At 41.3% G+C, this 19,948-nt stretch overlaps 1 protein-coding gene across 1 annotated transcript in view; it reads left to right on the top strand.

Moving 5' to 3' along the window:
• Positions 1-814: 814 nt before the first annotated feature.
• Positions 815-19,948, top strand: part of DHX37 (DEAH-box helicase 37) — a 48,053-nt gene continuing 28,919 nt past the window's right edge. The window contains exons 1-10 of the mRNA XM_018557283.1: positions 815-846; positions 4,189-4,301; positions 4,384-4,550; positions 5,057-5,169; positions 8,050-8,410; positions 9,203-9,351; positions 9,967-10,059; positions 17,044-17,140; positions 17,753-17,866; positions 19,306-19,407. Of these exons, the coding sequence (XP_018412785.1) occupies positions 4,199-4,301; positions 4,384-4,550; positions 5,057-5,169; positions 8,050-8,410; positions 9,203-9,351; positions 9,967-10,059; positions 17,044-17,140; positions 17,753-17,866; positions 19,306-19,407 (1,299 nt within the window). The 5' untranslated portion in view covers positions 815-846; positions 4,189-4,198. The remainder of the gene's footprint in view (positions 847-4,188; positions 4,302-4,383; positions 4,551-5,056; positions 5,170-8,049; positions 8,411-9,202; positions 9,352-9,966; positions 10,060-17,043; positions 17,141-17,752; positions 17,867-19,305; positions 19,408-19,948) is intronic.

Genomic DNA, 19,948 nt, shown 5'->3' with positions numbered 1-19,948 from the left:
CTCTATTATTAACCTTGCAATGGGGCTACCAACCAACCCCCCCCCCCCCTTTCCCCAGTTTGAACACCCAATCCTTGGATCCGGCCGGCTGTGACAGCACTTCTTCCTGCCTGTCTCCTCCCCCGCTGCAGCAATGAAATGTCCCTCAGTGGCCTCACCTTCTATACAGTTTGTATAGAACGTGATGATTTACAGGACCTTAGATCCAGATGGGGACAAAGAGGCCCTGGGACCAGTCTAAAAGCCAGCTGTATCTGAGGATCAGGTGTGTATAACTTTTCTTTAGAACTTAGCCCTTGCAGTGCGGAGGTAGCACCACTGCAAGGGTTAATAATGATTTTCCCCGAAGTAATTCTATAAACTGTAAAATCCCTCTGCTTTCATCACATGATGTGTGCAAGACACAGCAGCCAATCAGTTTTCAAGTTACTGCTGACTTTTAAATCAAGATACCAGTTCTGATTGGTTAGTACAAGACACTTCTCTTTCCTGCTGTCTTATTAGACGGGGCTTCCTCTCTTATCCATACAGAGTGGTGGGGGCCTTGAAGACCAGCTGTTCTCCATGTACCCCTAAACCCAGCACCCTTATTAACCCCTATTACTACCTCCACGTATACCCAAACCAACAACGCTCGCTCCCTAGACTACAGAGGAGAAAACCGTGCACACCACTGTCTCCAGCACCGCTGTCACACGCCGCTACACTGCCGCTTGTTGCTATGGAGAGCCGTGGTGCGATTACTTTGTACGTCACTTCCGCTTCCGGTTTCCTAGGAAGCTGCATGCTCGTGTTTTCCCTGTACACACGTTGTGGGCTTCTGATGAATGTTCGGTAAAGGTAGAAGTAAGTGTCGCTTCAGCTTCTCCTGTGTTCAGGCTGAGGAATGCAGATACTGAATGTAGACACTGCTTGTTCTCTGAATGTATACACTGCATGTAACATGCCACATAGACAGTGCATGCCCTGTCTATGCCATCTCTGAATGAAGGCACTGCTTGTAACATGTCACATAGACAATGTATGCCATCTCTGAATGCAGGCACTGCGTGTAACATGCCACATAGACAGTGTATGCCATCTCTGAATGCAGACACTGCGTGTAACATGTCACATAGACAGTGTATGCCATCTCTGAATGTATACACTGAGTGTAACATATCACATAGACAGTGTATGTCATCTCTGAATGCAGGCACTGAATGTAGCATGTCACATAGACAGTGTATGCCATCTCTGAATGCAGGCACTGCTTGTAACATGTCACATAGGCAGTGTATGCACTCTCTGAATGCAGGCACTGCTTGTAGCATAGGCAGTGTATGCACTCTCTGAATGCAGGCACTGCTTGTAGCATAGGCAGTGTATGCCATCTCTGAATGCAGGCACTGCGTGTAACATGCCACATAGACAGTGTATGCCACCTCTGAATGCAGGCACTGCATGTAACATGTCACATAGGCAGTGTATGCATTCTCTGAATGCAGGCACTGCATGTAACATGTCACATAGGCAGTGTATGCATTCTCTGAATGCAGGCACTGCTTGTAACATGTCACATAGACAGTGTATGCACTCTCTGAGGGCCTGTTCACATGAGATCAGGTCCTGATCAGCAGACGTGGAGCTGCTGATGCGTTGCGTTTTTGGCCGTGTATTGGATGCGTTTTTGATGCGTTCCAGCAAAAAAATAAAACATTTTTTTTTGCTGGAGTGGGGCTGTTAGTATGTTAGCTGCAGCGCAGTGCGTTTTTGACGCGTTTGCGGACCTGACAAAATGTGACATGCAGTATTTTTTCTGTCGTAAGCTGAACGGACTGCGCACGTGAGAACTGGAGCCCATAAAACACATAGGGATACATTGGGATGCATTTTGAGTGCAGCAGCGTACGGAGCCGGTCAGCACACAAAACGGACGTCGTGTGAACAGGCCCTGAATGCAGGTGCGTTAATCGCATGGTTCAGTGTGATTAATGCACTCTGCCGTGCAATGCACCTACTGTGTGTTCCCATGGGGGAGGTATATTGCCATTCATTTGAATGGCACCCCAAATGCACATTCCTCTCACATCTCCTGCCTGCAATGCGCTCGACGCGTGGTACTGCAATACTGTGTGTTGCGGTTAAAAAAATAGTACACGCATGTGTTTTGCGGTATTAAGCGTTGCAGAGTGGTTAAGCCCATTGCAAGCCGGAGGTGTGTTTGGGATGCCATGGAAATGGTTGGTAACACACCTCCCGCACAGTAGTGGTGTTGCTCAGTAGCATGCGTTAATCACAGGGAACCATGTGATTAACGCACTGCACTAGTGTGAACAACCCCTATAGACGTATGAAGGTAACGCACACCATGGTTGCATAGGATTTTTAAAAGTTTATCTAAAGCCGCAACTTTTTCACTTTTACATAGAGTGGTGAGGGGTTAGATCCTTTGTTGCCGTCTGTGGTCTCCACATTTACCCCCTCATGTCCTAGTGAACTGCCTCCAGTAGTGAAGGTGAGAAACAGTCCAAAATTCTGACTTGTCACCAGTATGTGGGATAGAGTCTTCCAGTGAGAATAAACATTCCAGGGGCAACAGAAGGGATTTAATTAACTTTGAAGAGTTTTCCTCTAGGCTATGTTCACACCATGTCCGGACCAGATCTGGAGCTGTGCATTTTTGCCATGATTTTGGCACTTTTCGTTGCATTTTTTTGTTTTGTTGTTAAAGTGGGCTTTTAGGTGCAGTAGAGTGCGTTTGTATCCATTTTTGATGCGTTCCAGTGCATTCTAGACCTGAGAAAAATGTCACAACCAGTATTTTTTCTTTGTCTGGACCGGAACGAACTGCACTGGTGTGAACAGAGCCCAGAAATACCATATGGATACATTGGGATGCTTTTTTGGTCTGGACATGGTGTGAAGAAGCCCTTAAAGCTGAACTCCAGGAATTATATTTTTTTTGCTAACTTATATCCAGTTTGCATTTAAAAAACACATTTGATTAATTTTTCAAATGAACATCATAATTTTTTCTTTATATCTCTCCATAGTTCAGCTTTGCCATATGACAGTAGCAGCAAGACCCTGTAAACAGACTCCCGGCTGCTACAGCAGGGTTTGCTTACATGTGTAAAGCCAGCTGTTTGCTTTATACTGGAAGTGATTCCTTTACTTCCAGGGGGCATTGGAGGTGCTGTGTCAGCTGGTGGGGTGGAGGACGATCAGTGAACATCCACTGATCGTCCCTGTGCTGAGTGAACCAAAATGCAACAAGCTTTTCATCACTTCTGGTCTTGGAGCTTTCATTCCCCAGCTGCTGTGGCTGGGGATGAAGCACGATCTGTACTTGATCATCTGTATAGGAATGCAAAGGTGACATTAAGGGTCAATGTCACCTTAAAGAGAACCTGCCACTACTAATATGCTATCATATAGGAAGTTTGTGAGCACATTATGTGATGGTAATAAAGTTAAAACAAAAAAAAAGGTTTTAAAAACACCAACAAAGGTATGGAAAAGAGTATTGCAACACACATGTCGGGTATTGCTGCGCAGGCCAGAGTGAGAGAAAAAAAAAATTCTACAGCCTTTATCTACTGTTAACTTTAAATAACTACTCCGGTTAAATTGTTGTTATTACACTTTGCAAGTGGTTAGCAACACTCAGCTGACTGGAGAAAGTGAGGGACGGAAGGGGGAGTGGGCAGGCACACATGGCTCTGCCTCTCGGAAGGCAGACTCAGTTGTCAATCAGCCAGAAGGGTGGATCCTGACAATATTGTTGGGATCTTTCCCGGCTGCAGCACGGCTCTGCGCTGTTAGCATATAGCAGGAAATAGTCGGCTATGTGCTGAGTTTTGGGTCACAGGTGGACATAATAAATTTCCTCCTGTGACCCTAAAGAGAACTATGGCCAAGAAAAGGTTGGGCCATAGTTATCGTTTAATACAGTGGTACACTTATCCATCAAATCATTTTACAGTGTAAAAAGTTTGCATAAATAAGGTGTGGATGTGGAGAAGTTCAGGTGTCACCCATGAGCTGAGGGGTATTTTTCACATGCTTGAGGGAAGTTTGTCAAGGTACTGGATTATCTGTGTCAGCAATGCTATATTTTGGTTGCATTTTTTTTTTAACTTAAACCTTTGTTGCATGACTTTAAATGTTAAAGAATATGGACAATAAAAATATGGTTATTTGCAGGAATCTGGCCATGGGGAGAATGAGAAAGAGACATAACTGGAAGGCAAGGCAGCAAGTACAGTCAACAGATAATCCCTCAGATCCCAAGCAACATGTGCAAGTGGAGATTGAAGGTGGGACTCTCTCTGTAAGATAGGATATACAAATGTTATAAAATTGGGTAGAGGTTTTATCTAACTCAGTTAAATATTTTAGGAGCTGAGCAGCTAAAAGGACTGGATGAGAATAATGCGCTGGTGTTACCATCCAAAAAAGGCAAAAAGAAAAAAATTCATGAGAATGTTTCAATGAAGAAGCCTCTAAGCCGAAAACAGAAGAAAGCACTGCAAAAGGTTCTGGAGCAGAAAGAAAAGAAGAGTCAGGTTAGTGTACTTGGAAATTGTTCTGTCTTTTAGGACAGAACTCTAGGCAAGTAGTTGAAATACATATATGTGAGCTGCCTAAGGGTTATAATTCTGGTAAACTAGTTTTGAGCACTAATGGTCTCTGGAGCAAGATCTCCCCTCCCTCCAAGCATGCAGATTGGTCATTAAAGGAGCAGCAGGACGCGTTAAAGTTATCACTTTGATCTCCGTCAGATTGCTCCTTGTGAGCATGTTCACTGCAGCAGAACATGCTTTGCTCCTAGTGCTGACCCTCTCTTTTCCAGTCTGAATCTAGCTGAACTGGGGTTAACATTAGGCCTCTGTAAAGAAAAATGTAGGTACGTATGATAAATGCATGTCAAGATACATGTAATGATTGTTAAAATAAACAAAACATTCTAAATGTTATATGTTGAGGGCTGCCCCTGTTTAATGCCTTTTAATTGTAGCATTATGCCACTAGAGAAAACAACTCCTGTTCATTATCTTTTTCTTTTTTGAAGAGAGCAGATATTCTGATTAAGCTGAGTGAAGTGCAAGCTTCAGAGAAAGAGCTGAGTCTACTGTATACTACCTCCAAATTAGGTACAGGTGATCGACTATTCAGTTGTAAACGGTAAGCTATTCATGACGCACAGTACTTTTTGTGATAATGGCATTGATTAAATTATTTCTTGTGGAATTTTAATCACAACTGGGAAGCGTAGAGAAACACAAGATTCATTGTTGTCGCCATGTATGATTGATGTGGCAGACTTGTCAGAAACTCATAATGGAATATATAATAGTGAGTGACAAATCGTGGTGCTGTAGAATATGATATTTGATGTCATATTTTTATGTCATATTCATATTCTTGTTCTTAAGGTGAAAAGTTTAAAAGAGGAAAAATAGCTTCCGTTCTTGCTTGAAACTCATAAATGTGTTTAATTACAAAGTTACAAATGATTACAAAATAATAGCATAAAACAAAAGTATAGACATATGTAGATGTATTAATAAGATCTTGTAAATATTTAAAGTGTTAGTCTCTCATGTCTGTGTGTCTGTGGGTCCCTGCATGACCGCGTGTGTCTGAGTGTGAGTCCAGCCTGTCAGCGTGAGTGTGAGTCCTTTGTGCTCCAGTCCCCCCACCCTCCTCTCCGGCCATCTAGCCCCCAAGTGTAATCTGAAACTTAGACAAACTATAAAGTATGAAGGGGGATGGGAATAGAGGATTCTTGTGTTGAATGCAATAATACATTCTAATAAACTATATAATGTTACAAATACCAATATTTATACATAATTCAATGTTCTTTCTTATATGAATAACTTAATCAAGAAATATTACAGTAAAGAGATATAATACATACTTTGTAAACACTTCATAAACTTTGATTTAGAATGCCTCACAGTCTTTCTTGATAATAAGGAATGTGGGAGGTTCTAACCATTTCTGCTTGATCAGTAACAGATGTATAGCAAATACAACCTGAACCACAGACTCTAATCTCATTGCGTATATTCCCATACTGAACAAATGTATATATAGAAAATCAATCATCACTTATGTTCATCACATGCATACATAATCCCTATATGAATAATACCCTTTAACAGGTGCAATATATTTGATTTACCATTCTGCTTTATGCAGCTGTCTCCAGTGCATATTGCCACCCTTATCATTGGCATTTTGGCTTTCTTTAGGTGCAGGAATTTGCAGTGTGGCCTGCCATGAAGAGTGCTTATATTTGCTCCGTGTGAGCTGTCTTGTCCACTTTCTGTTGTATTACTAATGACAAGTAACATGACAGAGTAGCAAGGAGGGCTGGATTGGTGCTCTCCCGTTCCTCTTGTTTCTCTCACTGATTTTAGAAATATGTCAAGCTATGTGTAGCCTTATAGCTACATAATCCTTCTTTTAGATTTTCGATTATGCAGCGCCAACACAGAAAGATATACTATATAATGTGAACAAATATTAGTGACTGTACAATGTAATGTGCATCGTGATAAATAAATGGATATGAAGGCTGCAGCAAAAAAAGACCACACGGGTCAAAGCATAAACATTTTTCAATTATGCAGCGCCAACACAATGGTAAATTAGTGATTCATTATATAACGTGAACAAACACCATTAATTATATAATGTGAATAAGTGTTATTCAGTGAAACTAAATCAAATACATGTGAAACTGTGTCCACTTTGGAAAATTTTTTAAAAAACCTGCTAAACCCCTGAGGACGTTGATAAGACGAAACGCGTCGGGGCGGGCCTAACCTCACGCTACACCAGATACAGGATTTTGTAGTTTTGCCGATCGGAACATTTTTCTTTGAATTTTTTTTTGGTCTTTGCCTGTGGATTTCGTTGTTTTAGTGTTATTTGATTCGAATTAAATCCTTTTGAAACTTCTACACTATGAGAGGTCTTTTTCTTGTATGATCCCGAAGATAAACCATTTACCGGTCACAGACCGTCGAGAGTTGCAGCGGGAACACCAACTTCAAGAGAATTCATTTCTCTAAAAGCTCTTCAGGCTGCTTACCACAGCCACTACATTGTGGTGAGTATATACCCTGAGGGGATTTGCCGGCATCCCCAAACAAACATCACGGAACTGTTTCCTTAATTCACAACCTGCTCATGCTTGGAACACTTTTTTGTTATTCACGTGTTTAAAAAAGAAAACACTCGTTGGACTCTTTCACTCTGTATTTTATTTTTTTATTTTTTCCAAAGTGGACACAGTTTCACATGTATTTGATTTAGTTTCACTGAATAACACTTATTCACATTATATAATTAATGGTGTTTGTTCACGTTATATAATGAATTACTAATTTACCATTGTGTTGGCGCTGCATAATCGAAAAATGATAATCCTTCTTTTGCCTTTTAGTTGTCTTATGGACCAAAAAAGTTTAACATGTGCACTCAATTCTCGTATGCCCTTAAACAATCAAACAGGATGCAAAAAATGTGTCAGCAGTTATAACCCCGTGTCCAAAGCGGCAAACTGTATTTGATTGCTGCTAGGCTCTTAAAGTGGAACTGAAGTTATACATATTTTGGTCTCCCATCACTCTTCCTTACCTGTACATCTGATAAACTAAGTGCTGGCACCAACATTGACACAATCTCCTGACTTCGGCCTGGGCATGCCCTGGCAGCCTTTTTTTTTTATTAAGGGGGCAGCAGGTTGTGCACATGTAGTATAGCTCCATATTTAAAAATGGGAGAATTGCATAGATCCAAACAGCTGATGAAGAAAAATACTTCTAGATTGGGGCAATGCCACAGCTATGCTATGATTTCACTTCTCTACATATTTCTTTGAATTGAGTGCACGTGTTGGGGGGTGGGAGTAGGTGGAAAAAAAAAATAAGATCCAATTGTAAGTTCATTCATGTTATGTTTGGCAGCCTATAGTGTCTTTAATGCCACTGGCAGTGATGAGCATTCTGCCAAGTCATGCAGAACATTCTTCTATGACTCATTATATAGATCACTAGAAGATTCTGATGGCCCATCTCAAGGTCACATAAGCAGCATCAGTGGAGCCAATAAGAAGCGCAGGCGACGGTCTGAGGAAGAGGAGGCTAGCGAAGAATCTGATAATGTTGCGCACACTGACAGCTCAAGTGAGGAGGAGGAGAAGGAGGAGGATGATGATGAGGACACCGCAAATGAGGAATTGGGGAAGGATCTGGATAATGACAATTCCACAGTGCAGCCTGTAGCAATACCAGCCTTACAAAGCTCTCATCCAGAAGCCAAGCCTCTTCCTACAGAAAAGCAACCATCAACAACCCCCTCATCAGAACCAGCTATTTTTATCCCTGTGGACAGGACTCCTGAAATTCAGGTTTGCATGATTCTGGTCATTGACATTTCATAGTATTTCCTTTTAATGCACATATGTAGTACTGATGTGGCTTGTATAGGGAGAAGAATACCTGTATATGCATATAAGGGGTTTAAGTTAAAATCCTCACTTGCAGGACATAAAATGTGTAAATAATTGTGGACAGCAGAGTGCAGTCAAGGGAGAGAGTTTCTATTTGATAAAACATTAACCCTTTACATTTTTCCTGCAGTCTTCTAGCTGGTCTTGTGATAACATGGGCTGGGGCAGGGTTGGCATCACATGTAAGTGCCACTCACAGGTAAAGGGCAAAATGCTTTGAGTGCTCTGAAGAAAGAGGACTGGCGGCACTTGATGGAAGAGGAAGCCGGGGACAGTGCAGAAGAGTTAAAAGGGCAATTAAAAGTTGGGCACCTTTTTCCTTTATTAAAGATGGAGCTTAAATGCTGCACCTTATTTGGGGAAATATAGTCTGTGGTGTCTTTTGCGCTATTCATGGCTGTTTTTATTATACTGAGCTAGTGTTGACATCTACCCTAATTTATGGAACTGCCCACTCCCCTTTCTATCCTCTGTTTTATTTCAGGGGTGGAGGTTGTCTCCAGCAAATTCCTCTACACTTTATATAGCATTTGCTGGATAACTGTACTAGGCAAACCTTGCCTTAACTTAAACCATGCCCTGCAGCATTTACAGTAGTATTTTGCTTTAATTACCATCAGGCCTTAAAAATGAACTGTTTTATCTTACAAGTTATGTGTAAATATATCAGATTTTTTTTTCCGAATATAGGAGGCCAGGTTAAAACTTCCGATTCTAGCAGAGGAACAAGTCATTATGGAAGCCATAAACGAAAACCCTGTTGTAGTTCTGTGTGGAGAGACTGGCAGTGGAAAAACCACCCAGGTGCCACAGTTTCTGTACGAAGCTGGATATGGAAGGTGGGCTTTTTATCTTTAAATAAACGCATTATAATACATTTTTTACCTTCTTTGACTGAAATGACAGTGTTTCTGCTTCCACAACATGGAAGATAGGGAATGAGCATATTTTACATAATGGTACTGAAATGCAATTTCTCTGAAAACATATATTGAGGAACACAGCGGACCACTGAGGGAAATAGCTCTGCCTACTATAGGATGATGGATAAAAAGCAAAAGTGTATGCTTTTCCATCAGTGGTCTATAACAGGAAGTGAGGGACCACATTTAGCCTAGTGTTCTAAGAAGTAGGAAGACTTAGCATAGGCTGTGCAATAAATCAGGATATGTATACAGCACAAGCCTTTAAGTGCCTGAAAAAAGCATGTGCGGAATACAAGAAAGAAAGCATTCCAAGCACCCCTTCAGATGTACAATGCCTTTACCATCAAACATTTTCAGTGTTTTCCCGGTTACAGTCATTCCCTTTCTTAGCCAGCCAGTCACTGCAGACCTGTTGTATACATAAACTGTGATTCTTTTTTTTTTTTTTGCCATTTGCCAATTAACTGTTGTTCTGGTTGTATGGGCACTTTGTTTAACGTTTTTTGCATTCTTTTTTTTGCTTTATAGTAACAATGACATAATAGGTATTACTGAACCACGACGTGTAGCAGCAGTGACCATGTCACAGAGGGTGGCAATGGAAATGAACTTGCCTCAAAGGTTAGTATAATCTAATGAAATGTCACTGAAAAGCAAGTTTAACAGGGCTATTCACAAAAGCGTGAAGAGTTTGGAGAAGGCAGGAGAAGTGAACTATATATACTTGTATACTTATTAGTATATAGAAGAAAGCTGTGACAACTGTGCAGCCCGGTAGTAACAAAGCAAGTTAGGTACCCCTGAACTCTCGGTTTGTAGAGAATGGCTCGAGAAATTCTAGAACGTTTGTCGCCCCAAATAAAATTAATAATGGAGGTTTGTAGTTTAAGGAGTTCAGCCCGTTGAACCGGGATTGGTAAAGTTCTGAAGTAGTACAGGATTTGGGGAAATAAAGTCATTTTAACTGAATGAATACGGCTCATCCAGGAAAGGTTGTAAGTAGACCATCTCGTCATGTCTTCCCATAGTTGTTTATAAAGTAAGGGATAATTAGCAGAGTACAGTTGGGTATAAGAGGGAGTAAGTTTAACTCCAAGGTACTGAAGAAAGTCAGAGCGCCATTCGAATGGGAAAGAATTTTTAAGCGCCGACCACAGCTCAAGAGGAAGGTTGATATTGAGGGCCACAGACTTAGAGGCGTTGACTCAGAGACCTGATATCCGTGCATACTCTTCTAAGAGCACCATTATGTTAGGTAATAAAACAAGTGGGGAGGTTACAAAGAGCAACATATCATCTGCGAACAGAGTGCATTTATGTTCTTCCGACTGACATTGTATCCCTCTGATGTCTGGGCTACCTTGGAGCAATATAGCCAGAGGTTCTATCGCTATGGGAGGGAGGTGCCTAAATGTAGAGAGTTAATGAAGGCTTCCATATGATGTGCCAAGACCTCTACATACTTTTTATAATAACTGATGGGTAAATCATCTGGGGCTGAGGCTATTTTCACCATTTTAATGACCGTTTTAACTTCTAGCAAAAAGATGGGAGCTTCTAAAATTTGCATGTGTTCTGGTGATAAGACAGGAATTGAAATGTTACTAAGAAATTTAGCAATTCGATCCCTTGTGGTCCGAGTTTGGGGTTCGTATAATGAAGAGTAACAATTATGGAACTCTTGAAGTACTTTTTGGGGGTTCTGAGTATAGTTATCAGTTCTACATCTAATGTTGGGAATTGGAAAGTTACGAGTGTTAGGAGACAGTTTAGTTGCCAATAGTGTACCTATTCGATCTTTATGTGAATAGAATTTGTTGTTCGACCAACAAAGGCTTTTTTCCGCCTTTGTAGTCAAAAGCAAATTCAACTCAGTTTGTACACTTTCGATGTTGTGAAGAAGCGAAGGACAGGGAGATTTTTCATGTTGTTGAGAGAATAGCTTTAACTTAGCCTCCAATTCAATTATTTGTTTGGAAGTTTTTTTTTGTTTTTTTTTAGTCTAGTGGATTGTTCAATGAATGAGCCCCGGATGGTCGCCTTGTGGGCCGCCCAAACCATAATTGGGGATACATTTGGGTCAACATTCAGTGTAAAATAAGAAGCTAGTCGTGTTGATCTTTCATTACTTAACAAGGGTACACTTAACAGAGATTCGTTTAGTCTCCACTGAAATGGCTTTTTAAAATGTCGGCAATGAGAAAGAGACATCGTGACCATAGAATGGTCCGACCACACGATATCTTTAATATGAGATGAGGTCACTAAACGGGTCAGAGAAGAGGAGACGAATATATGGTCTATTCTCGAGTAAGTCCCATGGACGTGAGAGAAATGTGTGTAGTCTCTTATTGTAGGATTCTGTTCTCTCCAGATATCTATCAAAGAATGTGTACGCAGTATTCTAGCAAAGGCCAGCCCTGCTTTTAGAGTGGGTTTGGGCTTGGGCGATCCTTTTACATGTCCTATCTAAGCTAGAGTCTAATGCGATGTTAGAATCTCCTGCACATACTATTGTGCCTTCGATATGTGGGAGCAGGGTGCTAATTATAGAAGAAAGAAATAACATTTGAGCCGTTTTTGGGGCAAAGTAGGATATAAGTGTAAATAAATGTTCCTTAATATATCCTTTAAGTAAAATATACAGCCCCTCTAGGTCTCTGACCTCCAAGGAAGAGAGAAAGGAGACCCTTTTAGAAAAGCATAGCCACCCCCTTCGTTTTGCCAGATAAAAATTGGGAAAATGTTTGTGGACAAAAGAAGGTATAGGCAACTGGGAAATGCGTTTCTTGTAAAAATAATACATTGATATGATGTGAATGATAATTTTGGAAGGCCTTCCTTCTCTTAATTGGAGAGTTCAGACCCTGAGTGTTATGTGAAGCAAAAACTAAAGGATTACCTACTACCCTGTTTCCCCTAAAAGAAGACCTACCCCGAAAATAAGACCTAGTACTATTTTTGGGAATTGCTAAAATATAAGACCTACCCCGAAAATAAGACCTAGTTGTGACCATTCCCAGGGACGATGTTGGCATAAGGGGGAACTTGAAGAGCCGTGGGAGAGAATCAGCGGTGCCAATGAAGCCAGGGCTAGAGGAAGCGAGGCGGCAGCGGAGGGAGCAGAGCCGCATAAGCCTTTTTCAATAGCGCTGGCTCCTGTCACTGGCAGAGTGATACCAAATGCCCTCCGCCTGTGAGGGATCGATAGTGAAAGTGCGTTTCGCTCATTCTGGCCAGCGATTGGTTACCAAATTGCTCTTGGAAAGGTACGGCACCACTGATTGCCCTGATCACCCTATTCTTAACTTTGCCATTTTGGATTATTTAATTTGGATTTGCGTTAACTTTGGATTGTTGTACATTAAAAAAAAAATCAGACCTACCCCGAAAATAAGACCTATTGTGTTTTTTTGAGCCCCAAAAATATAAGACAGTGTCTTATTTTCGGGGAAACACGGTATATTGGAGGTCATAAAGAATCTAGGTGCCAGCTATAATTCAGGCTGCACAGTCTGCCACAGCTCTCAAGGGACACAGAGAAGTGATATCCGGAACCTCCCGGAGTCTGCCTTGATAGGAAAGAAAGGAAAATAAAATTTTAGAAGCAAATAAAAAAACTAACAACGTGTCGGGGGAGAAAATCTCCCGTCCATATCAACCAACGAGATCAACCTCGGTTGATCAAAGGTTTGGTCTACACCACGGGAAACCCCGGGAGCTAGAGCAAACTAGGCGCACGACCACCTTCAACGGGCAGAGCCCACCCCTAATGATAAACAATGTAATGATATAAATAAAAAATGCGGTTACATATCCATAACAATATCGGTCTGGATCCTATAATGATAGAAAAAAAATTACATCATAAACAATATTTGCAGAATGACTTGCAAGCCTCAGTTTTCTATGGCTTAAGCAGAAGCTTGAGAGGAGAAAAGTTCCCTTCTGCCTGACTTCTCCCACAATGGCAAAAGTTGACGTTTCGCTTGTAGTGAGGTTGACTGCGTGGAAGAAGTAGGGGGTGACGTATGATCTTTTAGGGTAATCCCCAAGTGATTCATCAATTTTTCACCCTCAGGGAGGTTGGTAATAGAGTAAGATTGATTCTTATAAGAGAATAGTAGGCGAAACGGAAAAGCTCACCTATACTAAACGCCTTGTTGTGCAAGAGCCAATAGCAATGGTTTCAAGGAGCGCCTTTTTTGGATGGTTGCAGGCGAGACATCTGCAAAAATCTGTACTCGATGACCCATCAATAACAGTTCTGGTGCTATTCTGGCTTTCTGCACAACTAGTTCTTTTATACGATAAAAATGCGTTTTGACAATAATATCGCTGACAATAATATCGCGCAAAGCTGTTAAAGCGCGATGAACTCTGTCCAGTTCCAGTTGTGTGTTTGTAATGTAAGGGAGTAGATCTTTGAGGAAAGATTGGACAGCAGGTTTCAGATCTACTATGGATTCTGAGACACCTCTAATCCTAAAGTTGTAACGTCGAGATCTATTTTCCAAATCATCAATTTTAGATAACGCATCCTCTAATTGCCTCTGAATATCTTGAGTGCAGGAGGTATTTTGATGAGTGTGGGAGATTGTTGCATCTATCTTATTCTCAATCGATTCAATACGAGCCCCCAGATCTTTCAAGTCTCCCCTGAGATCCGTAGTGATCTGCAATGCCGTGGAAGCTAGTCCACGGTCAAGCATGTTAGAGAACTTTGAAATGATAATCAGAGTCTTGTGGGGAGTTAGCAATGTCACTCTCTTGTAAATCAGAGCTGGAGTGCTCATGTGTGTAGTGTCTCATACCTGTGATCGTGCGGTCCAGCAGGGATAATGTAGATGCTTGCGATATCTGGTCTGGCGAGTCCTTCTCTGCAGGGGCTGTAGGTGAGGAGGTGAGATCTGTGTCTCCTGCTTCCTCCCGCATCTCGGACTTATCAGCTCGATCTGCCGCCATCTAAGACGACGTTCCTGTGTATTGCGGACCTTTTTTCACTCGACTCTTAGACCCCTTTTGTTTGCCTCCCGCCATATCAGGGGCGCTGGGTTCAGAGGTTCGGAATACTGTGGATTGCGCTCTTGGTCAGGACCCTCTTGCTGAAGGGGTGGGTAGTCTAAAGCCCGTCGAGGTGTGGAGCTCCAGGCTTACGCAGCCATCTTGGAAGCCTCGCACATGCGGCCCTAGAATTATCCTCTTCACCCTTTTGTGAAGAAGTAAGTAAGTCTTGAGGGATCAAATAGTACTGATACTGTAGAGTGGACCAAAATATTCAGCTGATTGGCCTGGTAGTCAGACAACCGTATCGTTTAAAAAGAAAAGCCGCAAAATCAGAGACCTGCTATGCCTTCATCTAGGAAATCAATGCTTGGTCTCATCAACTAGTACTCCTTAAAATTGGTCAGTGAGGCTGCCACAACGATGGGCCTCTAGTAAGACATTGGAATGGTCTAGAATAGTAGAGTGCTTCTGGGGCCGCCTAGAAAAATGATCAAACAAGCAGTCCCAGGAGCTACTTATTGCTACATACAAGTGATAGATGACAATTTGAAAGACTGGGCATCATTTATGGGCATATTCATAAGGTATTGCATGGTCATTTTAACTTTTTTGCCAACTGGATTGACCCACCTGTTTGTAATGATAGATCAAACATCATCTGTGATTGTATTGTAAATTGCCACAATGCAAATTAAGAATTTAGTGGTCATTTGAGTCTAGTTGTGCCTTAATGCCACTGTCATTCAATGAAACCGGTTTTCTTTTTTTAAACAGTGTTTAACCAGTTGACATCCGCGGTGTTAAACCCCCTTCCCATCCAGGCCATTTTTCAGTATTCAGCGCTGCAGTACTTTCACTGACATTTATTCCGTCATGCAGCGCTGTACTGAAATGAATTTTATACCCTTTTTTGGGGACACAAAGAGCTTTATTTTGGTGGTATTTAATCACCACTGGTTTTTTTATTTTTTAATATATTAAGGAAAAACTACAGATTTTTTTTTTTTTTAAAAAACAGTTCCCCCTATATTAAATTCTAAAACATTTATTATTACCAAATTTTTTGGTAAAATATAAAAGACGGGGTCACAAGAGACACCAAACATGTCAAGCCTTAAAATTGCGCATGCGCACGAAACCTCAAAAAAACTACATTACCCAAAATTGGACATAGGCGACGCATTAAAAGCTTTTACCGCTCATCAGTTTAGTGTTATCAGCGATTGATGGCCCTAAAATGATTGCTCTCTCTCCGACATTCACTTCAGTTTGTAACATGTGTAGCGCAATTGTCATTTTCGCGTGCTGGCGCATGCGACGCATATTTACGTTTTATATGTGCGTAAACGAAGGGGGGGGACTTAAACATTGGGGGGGGGTTTACTTTTTTTATTTGTGACTTTTATTTTTTTTTAACATTATTTTTTTTACACTTATTGTTATTGCTATTACATAGGGGGATACGATCCCCCTATATAAGAGCACAGGTACACTGACAAGTCCTCTTTATGGAGACATTAGGGGTCTCTAGACCCCTAATGTCACCTGGAGACCCCAAAAGAAGCTGATGAAGCACAGATTTGCTTCATCAGCTTCTTCTCTCTGGCAGTAGGAGCCAGATGACTGACAGGTGAATGCGGAAGTGATGTAATGCACATCACTTCTGCATTCACACTACAGAGGGAGAACAGCAAGGAGCTGATCTCCCTCCCTCCTCCTCCTGACGCCCTCCCGAGCCGGTCCCGGGCCGCAGATGGGCTAGCGGATCCCGGGATTAAAGGTGAGGGGTCAGGAGGGGGGAGATGGCGGCACTCGCGATTGGGGGGGGCGCTCCGAAATTCACGCCATACAACCGATCGGCGGCTATAGAGCCGCTGATCGGTTGTATGTGAAACAGCCGTTAACGGCTGTAGTAACGAGCGGGTCTTTCCTGCCCGTGCGCGCGCGAGTGAGCAGGAAGAAAATGCCGTCTGGCGACTGCAACCCGCTCATGCGAGTCTGCCGTCCGTCCGTTTTTTCTTAACGGGCGGACGACAAGAGGTTAATGAATGCGTAGATGATGTCTGGACATCTCACTCTCGTTCCATTTTCGTTCAAACAGCCCATATTGCGCAGATCAATGTAGTTCGCAATTAACGTTCGTCAGCACCACTAACTGGCCGATTTTTGTCGATCGAAAGAACCGGTTTTCGTTTGAACTTGTGCAGTTTTCAGCTTGAGAATTTTGTTGTACAAAAACGTCACTATCCGTCGATTTTCTTCCAACTAGACGAAAAGATCCTAGCCTGCTTGAAGGACAGAAATCTGCCAGTTGTACAGTAATTGCGGTTGTGCACTTCCCATCAATTGGCAGATTATTGGATGAAAATGGGATCGCAGATAATTGTAAGGTGTATGGGCACCTATAGTTTACCTTTTTGAAATTGAATCACATCTTCACCTTCCCTCTTTTCATAGCCTTTATGCATGGTTGCATTAAATATGCGGCTTTTAGCTTTGTTTGTATTGTCACAACAAAACTCTGGCACTTTTGAAAATCTTTGCAAATGCATTTTACACATATATTAACAGCATTTTCTACTTTTATTTTCTTTTAAGTGTGGTCTCTTATCAAATCCGATATGAAGGGAATGTCTCTTCTGAGACCAAAATAAAGTTTATGACAGACGGTGTCCTGCTGAAAGAAATTCAAAAGGTGATTATATCCGTACCTGCTGTTAGAAATATATATTCTATCTGGACTAGGTGAACCATAGGAGTCCATAGGCAATGCACCTTCCAGAAAAATGATGATGGTTCCTACATTTTGGAGCCCTATTTTTTGGCTCCTCAAAGACCATTTCCAGTCTAAAACCCGTTTTAGTTTTTTGCTACTCTATAGCCTTCTGACAGCACAGCTTACATGGAGTAGAGTAGAACAAAGAGATGTTCCACTATAGCAGCTGGATTTCTAGGACCCTTCTTCCAGTTGACCAACTGAGTGTGCCTGCCCTGCAGATGATATGTTCATCCTTAATGTCTTGGTTAGCTCAGCTTTTGGCAGTTGATCAGACAGTAGGATTGATGATCAATCCATCTTCTCCAAGTTCTACTAGCGTTAAAGTAAGCAGTGCCTCACTCCAGATTTCTGCTGCACGCGTCCCTTGGTTCAGTATATGAATATACTAAATAATACTTGTGACTGGAATTCCTGTTAACCAAAAATATGCAATTGTATAAATTGAGGTGGTCATTCTTAAATACTTTTATTTTATAATCATCCATCCAGAATGCTAATATGTAAGACATCGTTTTTATTTTGTTTCAGGATTTCTTGTTAAGCAAGTACAAAGTCATAATAATTGATGAAGCTCACGAGAGGAGCGTGTACACCGATATTTTAATTGGCCTCTTATCACGCATTGTTCCTCTCCGCACAAAGGTAACTTTTCTTATATCTTGCTTTCTAATATTGCTATAATATTCCTGCCTTGATTATTTTAAAAATGGTGTTTTCTTACTATTTTTATCATACATTTTTTTTTTTTTGTCATAGCTGTCCCATGAGTGCAAATGCCCCCTACCAGAAATCCAGTGCTGTCCTGTGCACTTTGCGGTGTTATCGCATTGTTATCAGGAAGTATGTTGGGACTACACAAATAGAGGAGAGTGTTCTGTAGTTCTAGTACACTTCTTGTCCTTGAATGACAAGGCTACTTCTACTTAGATACAGTACAGTGAGTGAGTGTTGTCACCCTAAGACAGGAAGACTGACAGGATCACCAGATGAAAAGTAGAGGGGGGAAATGCAGCCTGGAAAACAGAAAACTAATACCGGCACCACATTTAAGGACTTGCCAGCTGCAACATATTTAAAGTTTTGTTTACATGCACTTTAAAGTGACACTAAATGTAGAACTTAAAGTGACATTAAACCCTCAGATTTTTTTACATAAACCAATACTGTAATGTGTGCCTTACTGTAATCCATGGTTGTTTCCCTTCTCTTTGCTACTCTTCCTTTTAAATCCTCATGTCTTCTCATGCTTGGGGAGAACGTCCCTTTGCAGCTCAGGACCTCTTCCTGTAGTGCTGGCTCAGGTTACAAGCCTATACAAACGTATACACAGACACCGTTTATCCATTCCTGAGACAAGGCAGTCTGCTGCAAAACAGAAGTTCTGCAGAGCATGAGAACAGATACAGATTTAAAAGGAAGAGGAGCAAAGAGAAGGGAAACAACCATGGATTACAGTAAGGCACACATTACATTATTGTCACTTTAAACCTTAAAAATGCATTCAACTACCCTAACTATTACACAAATCAGATATACATTTTTGTTATCACTCGGCTGTAGATCCTCAAATTATCTCTGAATTTGTGCTGACACTGTCCTTCCTTCTGGAGGGTGGCTACTTTTGTTCCCCATGGTCCCTCTGTGTGTTGTAAAGTAGTCACCGCTCCAAGCTCGCTCCTGTGATGGACTACAATATCAATACAAATTTGTAATCTAAACATGAGATTGTAGTTCATCACAGGAGAGAGAGCTTGGATTGGTGACTACTTTACAGCACACACGGGGACCATGGAGAATAAAAGTAGCCCCCCCTCCAGAAGGAAGGACAGTGTCAGCACCAATTCAGAGATGATTTGAGGATCTACAGCTGCGTGATACACAAAATACAGTTTTGTTAATGGTTAAGGTACTTGAAATGTATTTTTAAGATTTCTCCTCCTGAGTTTAGAGTCACATTAATTTCAATTTAGTGAGCTGTCTGATGACTACAATGTTTCCTATATATAGCAATAAATGTTCTTTGTTACCTGAAATGTCTGTTTAGTGGCAACAATCGTTTTCTTATTGCAACTTTATTACAGAAAGGGTGTCCTTTAAAATTGGTGATTATGTCCGCTACCCTGCGTATTGAGGATTTCACTGAAAACAAGAGGCTTTTCCCTGTGCCTCCTCCAGTAATTAAAGTGAGTGAGATATTCCTCTGTTCATTTACATAGCTGAACTTTACACATTTATGGGTATAGCATACATGCTTCAAACTCAGTGTTGCCTGTAAGTAACATGTCCTCTTCTGTTGGTGGTAATATGTTTCACATGTGCTTTGGGTGCTGCCCATCATAAAGGGACAATATTTATTAAAAAAATGTTTTATTGTGTGTATCTGCACACGTTCATATTGTACTTGTCCTAGTCTTGCCTTCCCATAGTGTGTGTGTGTGCATTTTTTTAATGGTCAGATCTATTTTTTACATTTGGTAAATATGAGCCATTACATTTTTAGCTAGCTTATCAGCTGCTTCTAACATGTTTTATGGGCTCTCCTTTGCCCCTTTGACATTATGTACCTGTTTACAAAGCTAATTCTCTCTTTCTGAAATCTGTACACAATGAATGATTTGTGGCAGAGATGTCTACCTTATCAGTATGGCATTGTTCATGGGTTCAGTCAGACAGAAAAACCAAGCCTGAAGGCAAGCTGCTTTGTTATACTGTCTCTTTGGATAA

Source organism: Nanorana parkeri, unplaced genomic scaffold, assembly GCF_000935625.1.
Source record: "Nanorana parkeri isolate BGI_ZX_2015 unplaced genomic scaffold, ASM93562v1 scaffold13, whole genome shotgun sequence".
Classification (NCBI taxonomy): Eukaryota; Metazoa; Chordata; class Amphibia; order Anura; family Dicroglossidae; genus Nanorana; species Nanorana parkeri.
The sequence above is the reverse complement of the archived record's forward strand: the minus strand, read 5'-3'. Positions and strand labels throughout refer to the sequence as shown.